We start from the raw sequence: 19837 nt of genomic DNA, 5'->3' as shown, positions 1-19837 counted from the left end.
CTGGTTTTCTAAAAGTACACCCAACCTACAAGTAAGTGGCTTGATCTTTTGGAAATTAGACAGGAACTTAGGTGAGATACCCTCCAAGGGATAGTGGCTGTGCATTCATCAGAGGAAGCTTTAGGCTTAGGTGAAGGTATATGGAATAGGAGGGGTTTGCTCCTATCTCTTCTGTTATGGGCCATTTCTATTACTGGGAGGTCCACAACTCTTATTATCGAGCAAGCCTTCATAGCCTATTCTTGGGTCAGGCAGTGACCATTCCCCACTATTTTATGAGTGAGGTAACTGCGAGGTTGTGTAAGGTCATGTCAGGCAGGGCTGTGAATAGAAGCCTGGGAGCTTCACGCAGCAGTGCCAAGTCGCAGTCACTTAGCCACACAGCCTTCCAGGACAAATTTGATGAGTCTGTGAATGTCTGTCAGTAATCAGGGCTGGATCTGCTGGATCTCACTGCCCTCCTAGGGCCAAGGCTGGACCCCGATGCAGTTTGCCAGCGTTGTCCCACTGTGAGTTGCAGTGCTTGCGGTTGAGTTTGAGCACTTTTCCTGTGTAAGGACTGATCCACTTACAGGATAACAGCCTACTTATGTTACCAGTTTAATTCTTTAGTTTAGGAGGAAGAGTTCTGAATACACTTGCCCACGCATGTAGGAGAAAAAAATAGTACCTGATTGTATAATTAAAGACTGGATCATAACTCAGTCACTCAAGGAAGCAGAGCTGTGATTGGCATTTCCTAAATTTCAAGTGCTTGATTTAGCAACCTTATTGTGCTTTCAACACATTTACATTTTTATGTTCTATTTCTGTCTATCTTTGTGAAGATCCCAGAGAAACTGTAATTTGTGAGTTTACACCGCAAGTAAATCAGATGTTGTTCTTGAAGTATTTCTTCATTAACTATTGCCCATAGCCCACAGTTCAGCTGAATGGAGCAGTCATATAGGAAGAGACTGGGGTATTATATTCATTGTACCGGACATTCTGTTGGTCAGACAGCGAAGTGTGAGGGATTTTTCTCGTTTGTCTACATCATGGAGGTCTGGGCTATTGAAATCTCCAGAAGGCCAGAAAATGATAAGTGAATTTTTCCAGAAAGCATGATTCATTCTCAAATGTTCAACGTTAGCATGTACCAGGGGACCGAATGCATCAGGACATCACTGATAAGAAGTAAGCCTTTTGTATGAAGACAATCAGTCTTAATACAGTTCAGCCTTCTAAATCAAATGGCTTGTGTGGATCTCTGTACCACACATCAGAAGCCCATCTCACGTTTGTATTAGTAGGTGCTGTCAGCAGATAGACAAGAGCTCACCCGGACAGCGAAGGCTGGGCAGCTTAGCCTTGCCGTCCTTACACAAAGCTGCCTATTGCACCATTTCAGCATGAAGGTGCGTTGGCTGGGCAGCATGCTTTGGGAGCTTGTTCTTTTGTTATGCTGTTAGTTTTGCTGTAGGAATGGTCAGAGAGCTGGCTCTGACATAGAGGGTACTTTGTCTTAGCTCAAGTGATGGAAAGCAAAAGGAGGAAGTGATTTCCCCGGAGACCCTCCGTCAGATTCTCTCTGTTATAATCACAGTTTTCAGCAACAAGCAAAGCGTATGTATGAACCTGATGAAACAACCATGAAAGTCACACTATTCCATACACATGAACCAAGTCTTTGGTTAAAAAAACATCAGCTGTATGTGCAGAGAGTTCATCTTGTAATCAGGGTACAGGTCTTTACCTTTAGTGCACTTTTAAATATAGACCTTCAAAATTAGTTTCGGGATCTATGGGAAATCAGGAAGTGCTACTCATTTAGAAATCATGCAACAGATACTTTAACTTCGGTGGCTGTGACAGAGTCCCTGATCGGACTCCTTCACATCACAAGTTAGAGCTGTTGAGTTTGCTGGGGTGGCCATGACATTCACGTGTACGTTTTTCCTCCTTTCTTGTTTTCTTTTGACCAGAATCTTGACTCATTTTCAGGTACAGCAAGTTGCAGTGTCTGAGTTTTTAAATTTTTATTTTTAAACAAAATGTGTTTTCAACAACCAGCTTGAATTATAAGTCCTTTTTCTTTATGAGTGACAGGGAAGGGAACAGTAAAATAGTGACCACAGGGGTGAGATGCTGTTTGTATCTGGTGAAGAATCAGCCTAGTAATTTTCAGGGTTTTGTGGCACTGAAAAGCCACTAACTATTATAAAGGTGGTCATTGATTATATCCGTGATTCCCTATAGCAATCTAGGCATTCATTAAATATTGATAATAAATTGAGAAAAGGAGAAAAAGAGATATTTCTGAATTCTATGGTCTGATTAAGGAGATGTAGAATAGAAAAGAACAAATACAGACAGATAAGGAGATAGTTATGTGAGTGTTTTGATCTTCAGAACATTTTCTTTGACATTTCAGACACTTTCAATGTTTCTCGTTTTCAGAGTCATAGATTTTTAAGGCTAGAAGCCAATGTGATTTTGTTTGATCTCCTGTGTAACACCCAGTATTCAGGCTTGTAAGGGCAATAGTGATTCTTTTGGAAGAAAATGCAAGTTTTTATCTTTTCTCTTGACTTTCTGAAAACATATTCAAAAAAATTTTAGGAGGCAAATGGCTGATGTCATTTGCTTTCCCCTTGTGTGAAATCTAAATGTGTTTAGTTTTTACCAAGTGATTTTTGTTGTTATTGTTGTGGTTGTTACTTTGACAACAGTGAAATACAGACTGACCTGATGCAGTAATTTATTTCATTGGAAGCTGTGGGTAAGGTTTTTTGTTGTTCTTCTTGTGGAAAACAAGATTGCAGTTAGCTGTGAGGATTTCTGTTAATTTTTGTAAACTAAATACTTCAGCTGAAAATGTCAGAGGAGCCTAAGAGAATTAGAAACTCAGAAAAATTTCAAACCACTGGAGTCCCCAACTTTTCTCGAAGATGTTCTATACATCAGATGATGATTTAAACAAGTTTTAAACTAGCATAACTAAATAAAAACCTAGCAGCTGTTCAATAGATGCTAGGGCAGGCCCATTATAAAATGTACTATGGTATGCCATAATGGTTAGGATACCAATATGTTCTATTTTTAGTACCATTGACTCAGTCACTTGAGTTCAAAAAATAAGCAGGGAACATCTGTTTATTGAAAGGATTTCCTCTATAGTAATTTCTTTCTCTATTCCATCCTTTTTAAAGTATTTCCGATCTTTTTTTTAGTGGTTCTTTTCTGAAGATAATCCAATATATTTTCTAATATTCTGACACTGCATTAATTTTGTTGTATTATTAAGATCTGATGCAGTGAAAAATTAAATATTGGTTGATGCTTCTTTAAAATTCTTGGGGTTGCTTTTGCTTTGTTTTTCTTAAGTTAAAAATGTTTGAGGCCTCTCCTTAAAGCTACTGTACCAAAGATTGTATGGCTGGAATTGTCAAAACAAATAGCAGCTTAACTGCTGTCCACGAGTCTGGTCCAATATCTCTGTCAGAATATTTAACAGCTATTCAGCCAAATATTTGTAGAGCAGCTGTACCCCTAGTCGCACTGAGTCCTATTCCGTCCTTCCTTTTAGCCTTGCTATGTGATTCATCTTTCTTCTTTTAGAATATTAGTCTATTTTTAAATATTGTACAAGAAAGCAACAGCAAATCAAAGGTAAACAGCTGCATATCAGTGTGATACAATTCTATACAATTAAAGCAATTTAATTATTTTCCAGAATGGGAATGTTTGGGACATGGTGTGAAAAATGAAGCTGGGGGGGAACATGGACAGACGGGTATGACTTTTTGATAATACTGGCAAGACCCCTACCCAATGAAAATATAGAACTTCACTTTGTTCCCTGAGGAAGTTCAACAGCATTTGCTTTTGCCCTCTGTATCACTATTTTTTTTCTTCTCTGGGCACCCCTTCATAGAAGTGCCTAGCTCTAAGTCTGCTAGTTAAAGTAAGGCTCTGACCATGTGTTAGCCCGTATGTTTATTCTTCACAAGATAAGGTGACTTATTTTACTTTTTCCCTCTAACCTACTTTGCTATGGGACCACTGAGGGAAGGATAAAGAGATAACAAATATTTGACAAGTAATTTAAATCCTAGTCTGTACTTTTAAAGTATATTCAGAATCCTGCTTTGATATGTGGTCCTCTTAATCTTGTTGAGGTTCTGTTGTAGCATACAACTCTGCCAGCATAGAGCAGGTTGCAGGATCTGACCTATGATAGCAATTTTCTCCTATGAGAGCCATCCTTGTTTAATTTTGACACATTACAAATAACTGACTCTGTAAGCTAGCTAATAGTAACCTTCTCTTCACCTCCGGTAACCTGTAGTAAGATGCATAAACAGTCATCACAATCCAATGCAAAACTGATAGTGTGAAAGTCACTGAGAAAGAAATATTGCAGTGGCTAGCTGTGACGCTACCAAGTATGATTCATATTTCTGATCTCAGTCCAGCTACTAGTGGGCAGGTGTCCACATCACAACACTGACGTAACTTGCACAGCCTGTCCCACCTTTGCTGAAGCTTGTACTAAAAATAAAGAAATAAATAAAGACACAGTTTGGCTTGTTGTCATGAATGAACTAACTCTAGCCCATAAAGATTGTTATCTACAGGTTAGGGTAAAGGCATTTCTTTGCAGTATGGAGAAATTTGTGGTGCCTTTCCCATTCTATCACATCTGTGTAAGTAACAGTCTTCTAGTTCCAGGGTTGCCAGGCTGGTTTGTGTGTTCTTGTGGTTGCCTTTGGGTGATGGGAGAAAAGGTTTTTATTATTGTTGGTTTAGCCCTGGCAAGTCATTGTATTGTGATGGGGAAGTTATCTTTCCCTTCATTCAAGTAATGAACTCTTTGGTAGTAAGAAGGTTCTTTACTTTGCAGTGTAATGGAGAGCTCAGGAAGAAAAATTGTTTGGATTTATAGTTTTTATTAAATTGTCACATTCTACTGTGCTAACTGGCTTTGTTTTGTTTCTTAATTACTGCAATACAAAACAGGCTTTCTGTCTTTCCAGCACCTAAACATTTTCTTATTGCCAACCCACTAGTATTTTCAAGGAGTTTATTAAAGGATCTCAAGTGTAGAAAGATAAGCAGATGCGGAGGTGTTTGCAGGACCCTGACATTATTGTGAATATATGTGATGTAGAACTATATTAAACAGATCATTTGAAATGCTCTTTTTGGTAGACATTGACTTTTAACATCATGTTTACCTTTTAGATGATGCTTCCTCTGAAAATTTCCCTTTGGCATTTCCAGAACTAGATCAGCAGCTGCAGGTAATTTTTTTTTTACTACAGTTCTACTTCACGTTCACTGTATTTGTTATGATAAAAAAATCTCTGGTTGTTACACTAAAGTGAAAGTTTTCAGTGGTGCTTCTCTAACCTATTAACATTTAATAAAACTGTATATTTCCATAGAAGAAAACATTGTATTTTCAAGATCTGCGGAAAAATGGATTTGGCATTTTTAATCAATTGCAGGGAAATTACTATTTTAACAATCTCACCAGCTTTTTAAAATTTTTTTGCAATTCCTGTGCAAAACACAGCACGTACTGCTGCACTGCAATGAAGAGAGTTCCTGTGGTTTTGACAGGAGAAGGAATGAGCCAGGTATTATATTTGTATGCCTACAGGCTGTGGTAAAACCGGTATAATCGACTTTCTCTGGCACATTCCAAGAGAATGTAAAGGTGTATTTTGTAGTGCCATCTTATCTAACTAAAGCCAGTCATCAGGATTGATGAGAGCCTCCTCAAAGTTACTCTAGTTCATGCTGCACAGCCAGCAACCGTAATGGTTGCCCTAGCAGGTGTCTGCAGACAGCACAGGCTAGAAGTGGTGAAACCTTTTGTGACTAGTCCGATTTGTCAGCATAGCACGATGGAGCCCCGATATACTGGATAATCAGAGGGCAGTTGATGGCAACTCTGCGGCTCGCCAGGCACAGAGCCAGTTCTGTATCCAGGGATTATTTCCCTTTCCTCTGTAGCAGTTCTGGAGTGTTTGTTGGCTTTTGTAAACTACTTCAGATTATCTGTTTCCCAGGAGCATTTAGACTTCCTCTGATATTTCAATATGAAGGCAGTTGTTTCCTGAGCGTAAACTGAGAAAGGCACTAGCAGACCATGTTGCCCAATGATGTCATCCTTCCTGTCCTCATCAACTAGTGAGACAACACTGGAGGGCTGCTGACTTAAAGGACTGACTTTTCTCTCCTGCTGCTCTCATCAAAAGGATGACTGGGGAAGGAATTGAGGATGACAGAGACTCTTCTTGCTCTGTCTCTCTAATCCTGAGAACAGGGGCAAGTTCCGTAGGCGTAACTAGGAAAGATTAAAGGAATGAATAGCAATTTAAGATTTGGGCTGAAAGGAACAGAGTAGTATGTTAGCCTTTTTATTCCACTGATCTTCCAGTGCAGTGAAGACGATTGATATTTTTTTCCCTCGAAAGAATTCAATTTGAGAAAAGCAATATCGTTTCATGGCTAAAGCACTGAATTGAAAGTAAAGAACCTGAATTCTGTTTTCAGCTCTGTCAGTGACACATTGTGTGATCCTGGAGGAGTTGCTTCATCCTTCTGCTCATCTCTGAAATGAGGTTAATAATTTTTACCTTTTTTGTTAAAGAGCATTGAGATCAGTGGATGAAGACTGCTCTAAAAGAGCAAAGTATGATTGTCATTACTGCTGGTAGTACATAAAAACAAAATTACTAGTGTTAGATGTAGGTACTTTACAGGCCAAGTGATGATTTTTTTATTAGCACTTTTATGACCCATTTCTGGAACATACAATGTACTCTAAATATGTCATTTCATGATAGACTGAAATTGCTCCTCTGGAAGCATTCAAGTCTGCTGGATAAATAATAGCCCTTCAGTAAAAGTTTTTTAAGTACACACTAGAGCAATTCCACTAAGTACACCCTCTTGGTCTGTTAAGTTCCTGACATTTTTTTCAAGAGAACCTTCCTTTACTCTCATGACCTCCATATGATAACAAAGTCAAAGAAACAATCAAAGGCTTTGATTCAGATAATGTTCTTTTTATTATCCTTCAGAAACTCTGTTTGGTAATATTGTGGTAGTTGAAAAGATAATTTATGAGGACTATCTGGCTGACTCAACCATTCAGAAGTATGAAGTTAGTGGTAGTGCTTCATCCTTTAGCTTTTCAAGCTTATGTGCTTATTTATATTTAGATGCCTTTATGCCTTTCAACCAGAGGCAGTTAAGTCAACATGGGTTCTGAGCTGATGCAGAGATAACAGTGCATTTAGCTTTGGCAATGAAAACTTGAATTTCCTTGCTTTTGTCAATCTGGATCACAGCTTAAAGTTATAACTACTTAATGCAATTACATTATGTTTATACTACTTTAAAATGTCAAACAAGCAATAACTGTAACAAAGTTATAATTTACCTAGTTACATTTTCTTATTGATTACTTTTTAAAATTGCTATAATCCAAACTGCTAAGGGTGTGTCAGCCCTGTATAGCATGTGGTTGCAATTTATGTTAATGTAACCGTACCATCTTTGAAACAGGTAGCTCCTGTATTACAGAAGCAAACTACAACATGGGCTTCACCAGGATCTGCAGAAGTACTGAATGGTGGTGTCCCTTGTCATTCCATCAATGCTTTTCTCTATCCCAAAGTTAGCTAGCATAAACCAGCAGACATGAAGTGTCATGCAAACGAACCCTTCAATGGACTGTGGCATAGCAGCCTCAAATGCTTGAATTTGTAAGAATGCTGGTACATATTTTCATAATAAAAATATCACATCTAGAGCAACAAGATTTTTATCACCATACCATAAATATAGTCAAAAGCATTTGTATTTTATTTAAAGAAGCAAACTATAAATGCAGAGTAGGTGGCTATATAATAATAGACACTTTAAAAAAAAAAGTTATAACTTTCCAGGTTTCAAACATACAAAGGAAAATTTTGAAACATGTTTTAAAAAACAAAACAAAACAAACAAAAAGCCAAATTAGCTGATCTTCAGGTTGGATTTTGAAAGCAGCTTGAAAGCTATGTAAGTTCACCGAGTGACTTGGAAAATCAGAGCCTTAGAATTTTATGCATGCAGGCAGCAGACCACAGGCTGAGTACCAAGCAATTTGCACCTCTGTTTTAGGCTTCAAGCCCTTGTCCTTCTATGTTAGGCCCTGGCAGACAACTTGGCTGTTTGAGCAGAATTACCTAGTGTTCCCACTTTTCCTACCACGATCCTACCATACCTACTCCCTGGACACTGGTATCCGATGGCAGGGCAAAGTTCAGTGCAGCCTCCCCCTGACAGGGTAATAAACCCTGCTGTTCAAGCACTGGCGCCAACTTTACAGAGGTAAAGGTAGGATTGGCTGGAGAAAAGGTATTTCTAGGAGACTAACTGCAAACAGCTAATTCTCTGTAAGGACTTTTACTAGAGGATGATCCTAGTTGAAAATTACAGGTTCTTTCTGAAGAATAGAAATGATCAGTCTGGTGTTCTGATCTACTAGCTAGGTTCAGACCAAAAATGTTGTGTTTTCCAGGACCTTTTTGAATGTTACATTTTTCTCCTACTCTGAGAGGAAGAAATTCCAAGAAGCAATTTGTAAGAAAATAATATCAGATCTCTAACTTAAATTTTTGCTTTTGTTGTTTGTTCTGTGGGGTTTTTTTACTTAAAAAAAAAATTAATGTATGGTCAACTAGACACAAAAGCCCTGCATATAAGAACAGAGCAGTTTAAGCCATATGCAGCAAAAGCCTGGTCTCTTTTGCAGCTTTAATATAAAAAAACCTACAAAGAAGTTCCTGATATGCTACCAGTGAAACAAAGCTTATATTGGTAAACTTCTTTTTTTCAATTCCTTTTGTTTGCCGTATTGGAAATTATTTGCTTCCCACTGATGAACAACACTTTGAATGAGGAAAAAGCACTTATTTGGGCTTCAGTGTCATTTCCCCCCGCCCTCGTGTAAGCAATGGGGTGGGTAGTGCAGCGAGGGTAGGCTTGCTACGTTTCTCGGTTTGTTATTAGGAAACATTAGCCTTTGCCTTGTGTAAAAGCTGGACTGGGCCTTGGAAGGCCCTTCCTTGATTAGCTGCATAGTGGGTGGTGGCCCCTCTGACAGACACTCTACTACGGGTTATCATCTGCTATATTTAGACACCTACATCAGCATCCAAGGCCGCCTTGTTTAGGTCACTGAATACAGAGGAAGGTATCTAGTGTTAAGTACCCGCTTTACTATACTCTGTGTGCTGTCTGTCCTGTTCCAGCATTTCCTGTGACTTGCTCCGTTCGTCTCCCTCTTCTCCGTCAAATTCTTTATTCCAGCTGGGAGTTTGATCCTGAAGAGGGAAGAACACAAGTCACATACAGATGCACACGGTGTCCTGTAATTCTTTATCATCACTTCTCATGAATTCGTGAGCTTGAGAGAGGCATTTATGTCATAGTTGTACTATGTAATCTGTTGAGATCAATGGAATTAGATGGCTGTTAAATTGCTGCAACAGAGAAAAGGCTCCAACCATTTATAGTATCATTTTTTTAAGTCAAGAGGTAGTTTTTCACGCTTTAGTGAGAAATGTCTATACAAAAAAGCAATGAAAATATTATGAAAGGGACAGTTTGTTATGTGTGATACAAGCATTTAGCAGAAACCTTGTTTACTCTGGAACTTTAATAATGGAACTATTGCTTCTGCTGACTGCCAAGACTCTTGTTAGACACATACGAATTATTTTAGAAAGTTTAAAAGTATACTGGGTTTTTAAAGGGTATGCTCTATTTTTTTAATATGTATTAAATTCCAAGAGAATTCTTAGAGTACTGTGGTACTCTATAATTAGATTTGATTGCTTATGAACTTGATAAGTCTCCTGTAATGCTGCTGTGATAACTATGGTCTTATATTAGATTATGTAAGACATGGATGTTTACAAGTCAGAGCATCATACTAAGATTAGGAAAGAATGGAAAAATCTCTCAGGAAAGGAGAGCAAAACTCAGTTGCTCTCATCCAGTTGACTCAAGTTGTTTGGAGGAAAGAGAACTGCTTACTTTCATAGTAAAACTAGACTAAACTAGATATATCCTAGACTAGATATATCCTAGGCTAGATATCTGGAACTGGTTGAAAAGTTCCAGTTGCTCTACAAAAAGTAGCTGCAATGTGCAGATATCACTCTTGCTTGGAATAATGTGATTTCTTCCATCATGGAAGTGTACACAAGGCCATATAGTGAACATAGGCCATGTGCAAAATATTGGCACTGAACTTTCTGGTTTTCCAGAATAGTTTAGCTAAAAATTACCAAATCTACAAAAAGTGAGACACCACTCTTTACTTAGACCAGTGCTAAAGACTGCCTTCTAGACGAGTCCACATGCTCAGCTGGCAAAACTGCATGATACAATTTTTTCTTCAAACTTCAACCTTTTCAGGAGAAAGTTTTGATTTTTTTTTCACAGTAGAACCAAAAAGTAAATGCAAACAAATGAAGGTGAATTAAAAAATAAACTGTTTTGAAGTTTTTGAACACTTGGGTGACACTATCAACTATACAACTTTTGTGGATATGGAATGCTGATATTCATATGGTAAGGCAAAACACACTTTGACATGTGAATGAAGCAAAAAAATTACTGAAAACTGTCCTGTTGTGTGCCCCAGTAAAGATTTTAATTAGAACAGCTCCTTCAACCTATCTTAAAAAACAGGCAGAACAGCTCAGCTTTCTATTTCTTCGTGAACTGCCTTTGCATATCATCTTCCAACATCTATCATATCTGGATTCCAAACAAAAAATCTAAATAAACAGTGCATATGTCTTGTAAAGATGTACATACATATATGCAGCTACAGAATAGCCTATAACAGGAACTCTTCATGTCTAATTGCTGGATTCTGTTTGTCAATGTCACAGTGAGTTAGCCAACAAAATACAAGGAAAAATCAGACCTCGTTGAAAATCAGGCATAGTAGGATAAACCATTAGTATGACTGAAAGCTGTAGCTTTTGTACTAGCTTTGTGAATAAAATCAGAGATGCTGTGTGCGCATATTTTGCCAGCACAGGAAAATGAGGGTGGATGACACTGAAGCCTGAAATAAGCAAGATTAAAAGTAGCAACTGTTGCCATTAAATATAACTTTCTTTAGCAGGAATGGTTTTTGCTTATGTAGCAACTATGCTTTTATATATATTAATTTATGGACGGGCAAGATACTTCATGAAGTAACAAGCTCGGGCTGTCCTAAGGAGAAATTAAAGTATGGCTGTTGGCTTTTGAGTGAAAAAAATATATACTTTGTTGAACCTTATTAAGGTCTGTTGTCATTAGTCACCTGGGTAAACTAGCGAACTCGTACCAAAAAAATAGGATACAGACTTCATGGTTGAAAAGTGCTCTCTACTGGGAATTCTAGTTCTTCTTCTCTGCCACGGGAATGCCATCAGGGTAGCATCTGCAACACGTCCCATGGCCTGGCCACAGGCATTCCAAAAAGTCATCCAGGTGGAATGGGGAGCAGAGAAAGTCTGCTTGAATAAGCTAGGGAAAATGGAAATTTCATCTAGGATGGCTTAGAGGAATGCAGCTTTACCAAGACATAGGTCTTAGAAAGTATATGACAGCCCTCTATAAGTACATCTCGGCTAAAACAGGTAGGAAAAAGAACCACCATTTGCATGAAAGGTAGTCCTGGCACAATAAAAGACTTACAAACCTGTCTTCAACAAAACCAAACTGGAAGTGATAAAAATGTTTCTAATCCTTGTTGAGGCTCTGGACCAGTCTTACAACTGAGGCAGGGGACTTCAGTTTTTCTAAGACAGAACTGGGCAAGCCTGTGAATTGTAGGATTTGCTTCTGACAACAGGGGACGGGACTCTCTGAATTTGCAGGTTCCTCCTATTCCCATTTAGATGAGTATGGGCTAGTCCAGTAACTGTTACTATTCTGTTATTGTTTTCTTTTCTGCAGAATATGTTAATACTGTAAATGTCTGCTGGCTAGTTGGAGTTACCCCTTTGGAACAAGCAAGTTTTGCCTGTGTTGCTGCATTTGTTTTTCAGGAGTTTGCCCTGCCATCTTCTGAAAATGCTTCTCTTGGTGGGAACAGATGTATCATTAATTCTTTGCACTCTTGTTTATGTTAAAAAAGTAGGCTGTTAGACATGCATAAAATAATTTCTCTGTGCTTTTGTGTTGGCTTGCATTTTCTGGTGGGCGGCAAAGAACTGACCAGACTTGTATCTCTCCGTTTTTTCTTGTGATTGCAGCAGAGGTGTTTGTTAAGTAATGAATGCATAAGCCTGTTTCATGTCCTTCTGGCCAGAAATTACTCATGGACATTGTAGGTACTATCTCCAAAACCTTTCTTAGAAATTTCAAAATTACAAAAGAGCAAACCAAATTGTCTGGTCATCTAGTCATATAAAAACATAATCAAATTTACATTTTAAAGTAAAAAGACACTCAGGATTTTAAAAGTTCTTGATATAGTGCTTGATAGCATCAGACAAGATTGAAAAGAATTGTATGAACAGAACATTAGTAAACTGAATGTATCTTTTGTTGTCAGTTTATTTTGAGTGATAAAATATCAGTGTAAGAAAAAAGGACACTGAAGAGGAAACAATGATAGGAAGGGGTTTGAAAGTCAGCAACTGGTTCTAAGTGGGAATTAGATACTAAGTCTCAGCATAACTACATAATTTTTAGCTCTCTATATATATCTTTTGAGTGGGAAGCTGGAATATAGAAACTGAATGCTGCTTTAATTTTTAAACTGGTTTAAACCAGCTAGATTTGCGGAAACTAAGTTGGAAGCAAAAGCGAAGGGTTTTTTTCTTTTGAAGTATCACTGTTTGGGGACTTTCCCTTGGGTACTGTTCAAAATTGTTTTATTGTGACGCATTTGTTGTTTGCTGATCTCTGGTAGATACCAGAGATGCTACTTTGGCTCACCCTTGCATTCTTGGATTAGAGCACTGAGACTTCTATATTCTGTCTTGTTAAATTTATGCTTATTATTTCAGTGGCTATATGAATGGTCCTATTGCTCGTCCACAATGAAATGTAATTAAAAGCCCTTTCCTAGGGACCAGATTCATCAAGTAATGGACTGCCCTTTCCCTGGGTTTCCAGATTCTCCAGGCTCAGAGAGAATGAAACAACATGCTATGAAGCAATTCTGCCACAGCATTTTTACTTTTAGAACATGGAAAATGAGTGTCTGTGTTAAAATTTCAGTGAAGAACCACATACCGTCTACAAATACTCGCAAGGTCCATACATTAGTTACATCTGTTCATTGGGGTATATCTGAAGCCAACTTAGCCGGCCTCCTGGATAAAAATATTTTTAATTTTTGTCTCTGAATATGTTCAGTAAAATTTAAATTTCCAGTTTAGCTAAAAGAAAGGTTTACAAGATCATAAATAGGAAAAGTCTGAAGACTTGTGCTTTTCTTTTCCTAACAATGACTTTGAAGGAATATTATGCTACAGAGAAGAGTCAAAGTAGGACAACAAGAAATAAAAAATAATCTACTTACTTATATTGTGAAAAGCAATTGGATGTTCTTTAACTGGACAGTAAAGGAACTATTTTAAGTGCTTCCTTTTGCTTCAAACAGGTGGTTCAAGCATGCTATTTGGAGTTCATTTACAGTCAATTGCTTCATGGCTAACAACTTAAAAATACTACACTTCCTGAAAGTGTTATAGCCAAAATGTGACAGTCAAGCCTGAAGTCTGAATTAAATTGCATTCTTTTTAAGGAACAAAAAGCACTGACATTTAACCAAACTGTATTTTCAAGATCTTGGTTGAAATTTATATGAGGAGTCCCAGGACAGAGTGGTTTTATTTGGCGTATTTATTACCTCCAGTGTGCATTGAAAAAAATTAAAATCTTGCTGCAATAATGTTGGTATTTAGCTTAGGAGGTACAGTGCTTTTGCCTTCACTGTGTCTTTTTTATCTGATTTTTTTTAAATGGTTGTCATCCTTATACTCTCAATCTCACCTGCACTTCTAATGGAAATTTGAAACACTTTGCAAATATACCTGATTTAACTCTCATACCATTTCTGCTAACTAATTATATGCCCTTCTTCTACAGTAAACAGAGATGCAGAGAAACTAGGTATGATCTTGAGCAAACTACTTACAGCTTGAGGCATTGCTGGGATAGAACCCGTTGTCAAATCTTGGCTGCGCTGGAGTCAGCAGTATAACTCCTGTTGAGTCCAGCAGAATCAGCCCCAGTGTCCAGTTCATGGTCCTGCCCCATTTAGTAATAAACTGGAATAAGCATTGCATCTATGAAAAAAAGAGTGCTTAGTCAATAGCTTTCCATGTCTTTTCTTCTCATCTTGCAGAATTGGAGAATAAGAGCTTGTTTGCACTCAGGTTACCCTTCTGCTTAGGGCTGCAGTTCCTGCAGTGAAAACATGCTCATGTATTTTATGGGTCTGACCCATGCATAAACTTTAGCATTCCTATATCACTGTAGCTGAAAAAGAGGGAGGTAAGGGAGAAATCTTTTTTTGAACAATCTTTAGGCATACTTTGCAAAGTTGACAAGGAAAGTTCTGAAAATCCTTACAAGGTTTGAAGGTTTATGCATGTTCTTATGCAGCGAAGTGATTTTCTCCCTTCCATGAAAGGCTATCACTAGGAATATTTGGCTGTATCCTGCAGCTGGGGAGGGGAATCTTTACATATTCTCACAGGAATTATGATAAATATTGTATCATTCAAAACCAGTATATATATATTTTTTTCTTATTATTTTCTTAAAGCCACTGCCTCCTTGTCATGACTCTAAGGAATCTATGCAAGTGTACAAACAGCACTGCAAAATAGCCGAAGAGTACCATGAGGTCAAGAAAGAAATTGCTCTGCTGGAAGAAAGAAAGTGAGTAATTTTCCTGAAGTATTTACTGTTGTATATTCTCTTTGTAAAATCCTGTTTTGAACATGAGGGTTTCACATGATATTTTCTGACCTTATACCGTCTGCGTGACAGTCACAGTACAGCACAACAGTTAGACCATTGGTCCATAGGATCAACTGGGGCCACTAAGGACACAGAGTTGTCATAGTTCAGGGCCGTCAGTTACACAGATGTCCCTTAAAACCTTCATCGACAGCCTCCAGGTCACATAACAATCTAGTTCAGCTGGTGCGAGTCCCCTTTTTAGTTTTAGGAAATTTTTTTCCATTTAACTTTACACGTTTTAATGAAGAACATAATTAGGTTAGGTTTAGAGTTATGTTTAGAGTACTTGACAGTATTAGTAAACATTTTTTCTGTGAGGGGCATTGACATTTTAGGTGTTCATATCCAAAGTGCATAAGCTGGAGACTTTTTTTCTTGTCTATACTCACACCCCTGTCATCTTTGCATGACTGTTAAATGGCAAAGTGCACTCCATGACTCTTGGTCCCTTTCCACAAGAAACTTGAAAAAGAAATTCAGAAAGAGAAAAGAAGGTGAGTAGTGAAAGTTTCTAACAGACAACCAACCCCAAGGAATAACAGTTACTGCTAAGTAAACTTTCTCTTTCAAATGCTTTTTTATTTTTGCATTCACACTGAAGGTGACTTCAAGCAGTGTTGCCTTCCTCAGGGAGTTACCTCAAGTGTCGATCTCTGAGACTTTTGAAAATTAAGACCACACCATCATTCTTCCAGGTCCTGCTTGAACAGAAACATTTGTAATATAGCAACAGGAGTAAAAAGAGCTCTGTTGCAGAGTGGGCTCTGAGTAGAAGGTGGACCACTGTATCTGTTTCATAGCAGTCTCCACACAGCTGACCATGCAGTTCAGCCAACTTTGCATCCATGGGAGTCTTCAGCTGCAGAAGCAAAGTGATGGGAGGGGAACTGGTGAAGTCCTGTAGTCTTACAAGATAGCCAAAGATGTCCTTGAATCCAGACTATGCAGGGCAAGAAAGTGACACTTGTCTTTATCAGAGTTGATGGCTACAGGCACAAAATAGTTAGTTGTTGCCTAAAGTGTCGGAACTAGTTGAGGTTTCCCACTACAAATCCCCTTCCAGTGCAGGACCTGCATAGCACTCAGTTGCTGACAGACTGGTGCAAAAGTTAAAAAAGACGACAAAATAACCACAAGAGATTAACACTACATTGTCCCAGTGTTTGCATTTGATTTATCATTAATTAAACTTGGCCAATCAAAAGTAATTTGTGTTTTTAAAAAGATGTAGAGAAGGTAATTAATTCAAATAATTTTGCAATGATTTATCAAATTTGATTGCTTACATGTGTATTTAGCAACCAAGTGAATTCAGTGGAAACCATGTGTGTTTGTCTTCTCTGGAAATCCAGATGGAATATAAAATATTGAATGGTTGTTTAAGTACTTAACTTTAGATGCATAAATTCAAAAGGTAGCCTTAGATCATTTGGTTTGTAGAGCCTACTAATATAAATGCATTATTTTTACTGACACATCCCTGAATCAGTTATGCACATTTACAAAGTAAACTTGGAGCCCTTGAAAACTAGACTTGTGTACATATTTTTGCATTTGCTAGAATGAAAAAAAAAAAGCCATTTTGTTTACCTATGGAGTCTGTGGTACTAGCTGAATTAGAAATATTTTGCTCCTTGGGAATGGCAGTTAAATGCACAAAATTGTTTACCTGAGCTCAAAACTATCCTGATCAACCTCTGAGCCCAAAAGTCAGGCTCTCAGCAGTGGTTATCCTGGATGAATTAAGGGGCTTCAGGCTGGCATTTTCCTGCATTCCACCAGTGGATGTCAACAATGAAACAATGTGAGGAAGCTTCCACCACTGCTACCATTGCTGAATCTGTTCTGTGGATAGAAGATTTAATGCCCCAGTAAATATATGTTAAAACAAGAGTGGCTGAATAAGGCAGCATATAGAATGATATTGTGATTCTTATGTGCCTTCTAATTCCATATTTGTGGCCTAGATATTCACATGCTGTGTAGCTGTGAAATGCCTAAACATGACAAATATCAGTGCAGCACCTTTTACCACCTTCCAAATCTCTTAATCTGAAGAAGTGATCCTACAAGCACTGGGATTGAAGATGCTTAATTTCCTGCAGCTTGGTGCACTGTGGTTATTTGATTTTGATGTTTAAAAAGCTGCAAGTGCCAACAGAAGCTTTTTTTTCTCCAGACGGGAACTGTTTATGACTCCATCCTCCAGGTAGCTTCTCCATTTTTTAGTATTTTGGAGGAGGTCTCATGATACTGCCTTTCACCTTTGGGTAGCAGCTTGTTTCTATAAAACCTTCCAGAAACTAATTGGGACCTCTTCAGCGCATGAAGTTTGGTTGAAATTGGAAGGTGGATTAAAAAGTTATTAGGACACACATACCTGTACACTCATGTAGGCGTATACAACCTGAACACATTAACCTTGATTTTTATATAAAACTAGATAGAAAGGGAGTGTAAGTGTGGAGGTGAAGGAGTAAGCAAGAAATAAAAGAGAGTTTTGGTCTAGTGATCACTGATTGATATCTAAAAATGTTCTCAACAGTTACAGTTTGAAAGTTAAAGGAAGTTTATGGGGTAGCATGTGCTGAATGAAGAGAAGATCAGTGGATTACAATGGCCGGTGTGGCATGATGTTGAATATTCCGTTCTCAGAAGGGGAGGATGCTTTGACTTTTCTAAAAAGTCTGATGAGATGTACAGATTTTAACCTCAAAAGCAGTTACAATCAAATTGAAAAGATGGAGTTTGCAGCTTTCTGAAATTTGCCCGTTGCAAGTGTCTTTATCTTCTTCTCCATTTGAATTTGAATGTAAGGAAGTAAAGATTCACAATCGACTAATACACCTACTATCTATTGTCAGTTTCTTTTAAATATTGTTTTTATAAAATGGACAAAGATAGAGTTTCATCCCTTGTAATGGGAACAAAAAAATTTGTGCAGGGTTCTTCAACGTGCATTTTTACCAAAGGCAACCAGAAGTGCTATTGGGTGGTACCCCTGCCAGTGCTCTGAAATTCCTCTCCACAGATCAACTCACCGGTGGAATTAAAATGTCAAGTCTCACCTCACAGTGTGTGCACCTGTGGTGCCTACTGGTAGTACACTCTGCACACAGAATACTGAAGACAATGATTGTCAGGAAAAGAGCAGAAAATGAATTGAGCAAATATTTTTGATTTGTTGGTCAGAAGGAAGAAATAATGTTAAGTTAACCTGACATAAAAGACTGTACAGGTATTGGAGCTTTTTAGTAAAACAAAAATTGGAATAGTGTTCATTCTACTTTAAATTTTTATTCCAACCTCCAAAGTTCAGTGTAACCTTTTATACATGAAATAATACATGCAAGTATATTTCTAAAGGAGGCATCTTTAAGAAATAGAAAGTTGAATAACATTCTTTTAAAATAGTCAAAAACATTTACTCTTTTGCAACTTTTCAAAGACTTTTGATTCTGCTTATCTTGACTTGTCTCTCACTGTAGTGTGAGGATCAAGTACGGCCGAAGTATAGAAAGGCAGTGGTGTAATGACGAGGGTTGCTTTTCATCAAGGCAAGAGCAGAGCTTATTTGCTCCTTTCTGTTGTATGCAATGTAGATGGCAAGAGAATATGCTAGGCTGGGAGCACGAGAGAAGGCAACAACTATTTCACAGGAAAATGGGAAATGTGGGAGAGAAACTGAGGTTGCAGGTTCAAAAAAGGGAAAATCAAAGGACAAAACAAATAAAGGGAGAGGAAGTTACTCAGGAAAAAGACAAACAAAAGGAAGGAAGAAATTGAAAGAATTTAAAAGAACATTGTGTAGATTTTTTTGCTAACATAAATAATCATAGCTTGCTTTGCTGTCTTCACTCTAACTCTTCCCATTTACGCCGGCAATATCTAGTACAAGGGACAAAATCACTCTGGAATGGAAGACAGGATTGAAAAGGAAGAAAAGGGTGTGGAAGCGAGAACACACCACATTTAGGTCACAGAATGTAATTTAATTTATGTTCCAGAAACACACATGTATTTCCATAACAGATGTTTTTGGGTATCTAAGTTTGGGTGAAAGGGATGGGATGGCTGGTTATTTTGAGCACTTGTTATATTGCTATTACTAGATAATGACCCTGGATTATGTAGTTAAATATTAGAGTTGCCATGGTTGCTAGCTATATCTTATATTCTTAGCACTGGCTGGTTTTCTCTTTTTTTTCCCCCAGACAATTCTAATATAACTCTCCAGAAAATATCATTTGATCACCACCTGGTTTAGGATCACTAATTTTCTTTGCCATGGATATGATTTCTTTTCCTCCTTTTACACATATTACAGTAGACATGCAGTGGAGATGTCTGCTTAACTTTGTGGGATCCTTCTGTATGCTTTAGCATGCTCTTGTGACCAAAGGACTGTTTCTAAGGTCTCAGGTCCAGATGGCTTCTCCAGGTACACTATTTCTGGAGTGTCTTTTACGACACTGTTGAGACAAGCAGTCTTCAGACTTTCAGGTACTGCAGAAAAAGATTGGTGTAAACCATACAGGCAACCTTTTATCTTAATAATTTTCCCATTCTAGACCTGATTTTGCATCATCTCACGTGTATCCAAAATACATGTTACTTGCCAAATAGTGGAATTTACAGCTTTTCTAATACAAAGAGAAACCTCAACTTGCCCTATTGCAGTGATGAATATTTATGGACCTTTTATGTGCTGGCATCCGAGACATATTTTCATTTACATTAAAACAGGCTGTCTCATTGTTTTAAAAATTAATTAGTAGACTTTGGACATGCAAGTTCAGTC

The 19837-nt window shown here is 37.9% G+C and overlaps 1 protein-coding gene across 2 annotated transcripts in view; it reads left to right on the top strand.

The window, feature by feature from the left end:
• Positions 1 to 19837, top strand: part of MAP3K7CL (MAP3K7 C-terminal like) — a 31284-nt gene that overhangs the window by 6832 nt on the left and 4615 nt on the right. For both annotated transcript variants that reach the window (XM_010585287.1, XM_010585286.1), the window contains 2 exons: positions 5227 to 5285; positions 14837 to 14952. In XM_010585287.1, coding sequence (XP_010583589.1) covers positions 5227 to 5285; positions 14837 to 14952 — 175 coding nt within the window. The remainder of the gene's footprint in view (positions 1 to 5226; positions 5286 to 14836; positions 14953 to 19837) is intronic.

Source organism: Haliaeetus leucocephalus, unplaced genomic scaffold (assembly GCF_000737465.1).
Source record: "Haliaeetus leucocephalus isolate CR32 unplaced genomic scaffold, Haliaeetus_leucocephalus-4.0 Scaffold93, whole genome shotgun sequence".
Classification (NCBI taxonomy): domain Eukaryota; kingdom Metazoa; phylum Chordata; class Aves; order Accipitriformes; family Accipitridae; genus Haliaeetus; species Haliaeetus leucocephalus.
Note: the sequence above shows the minus strand (reverse complement) of the source record. Positions and strands in the feature narration are given on the sequence as shown.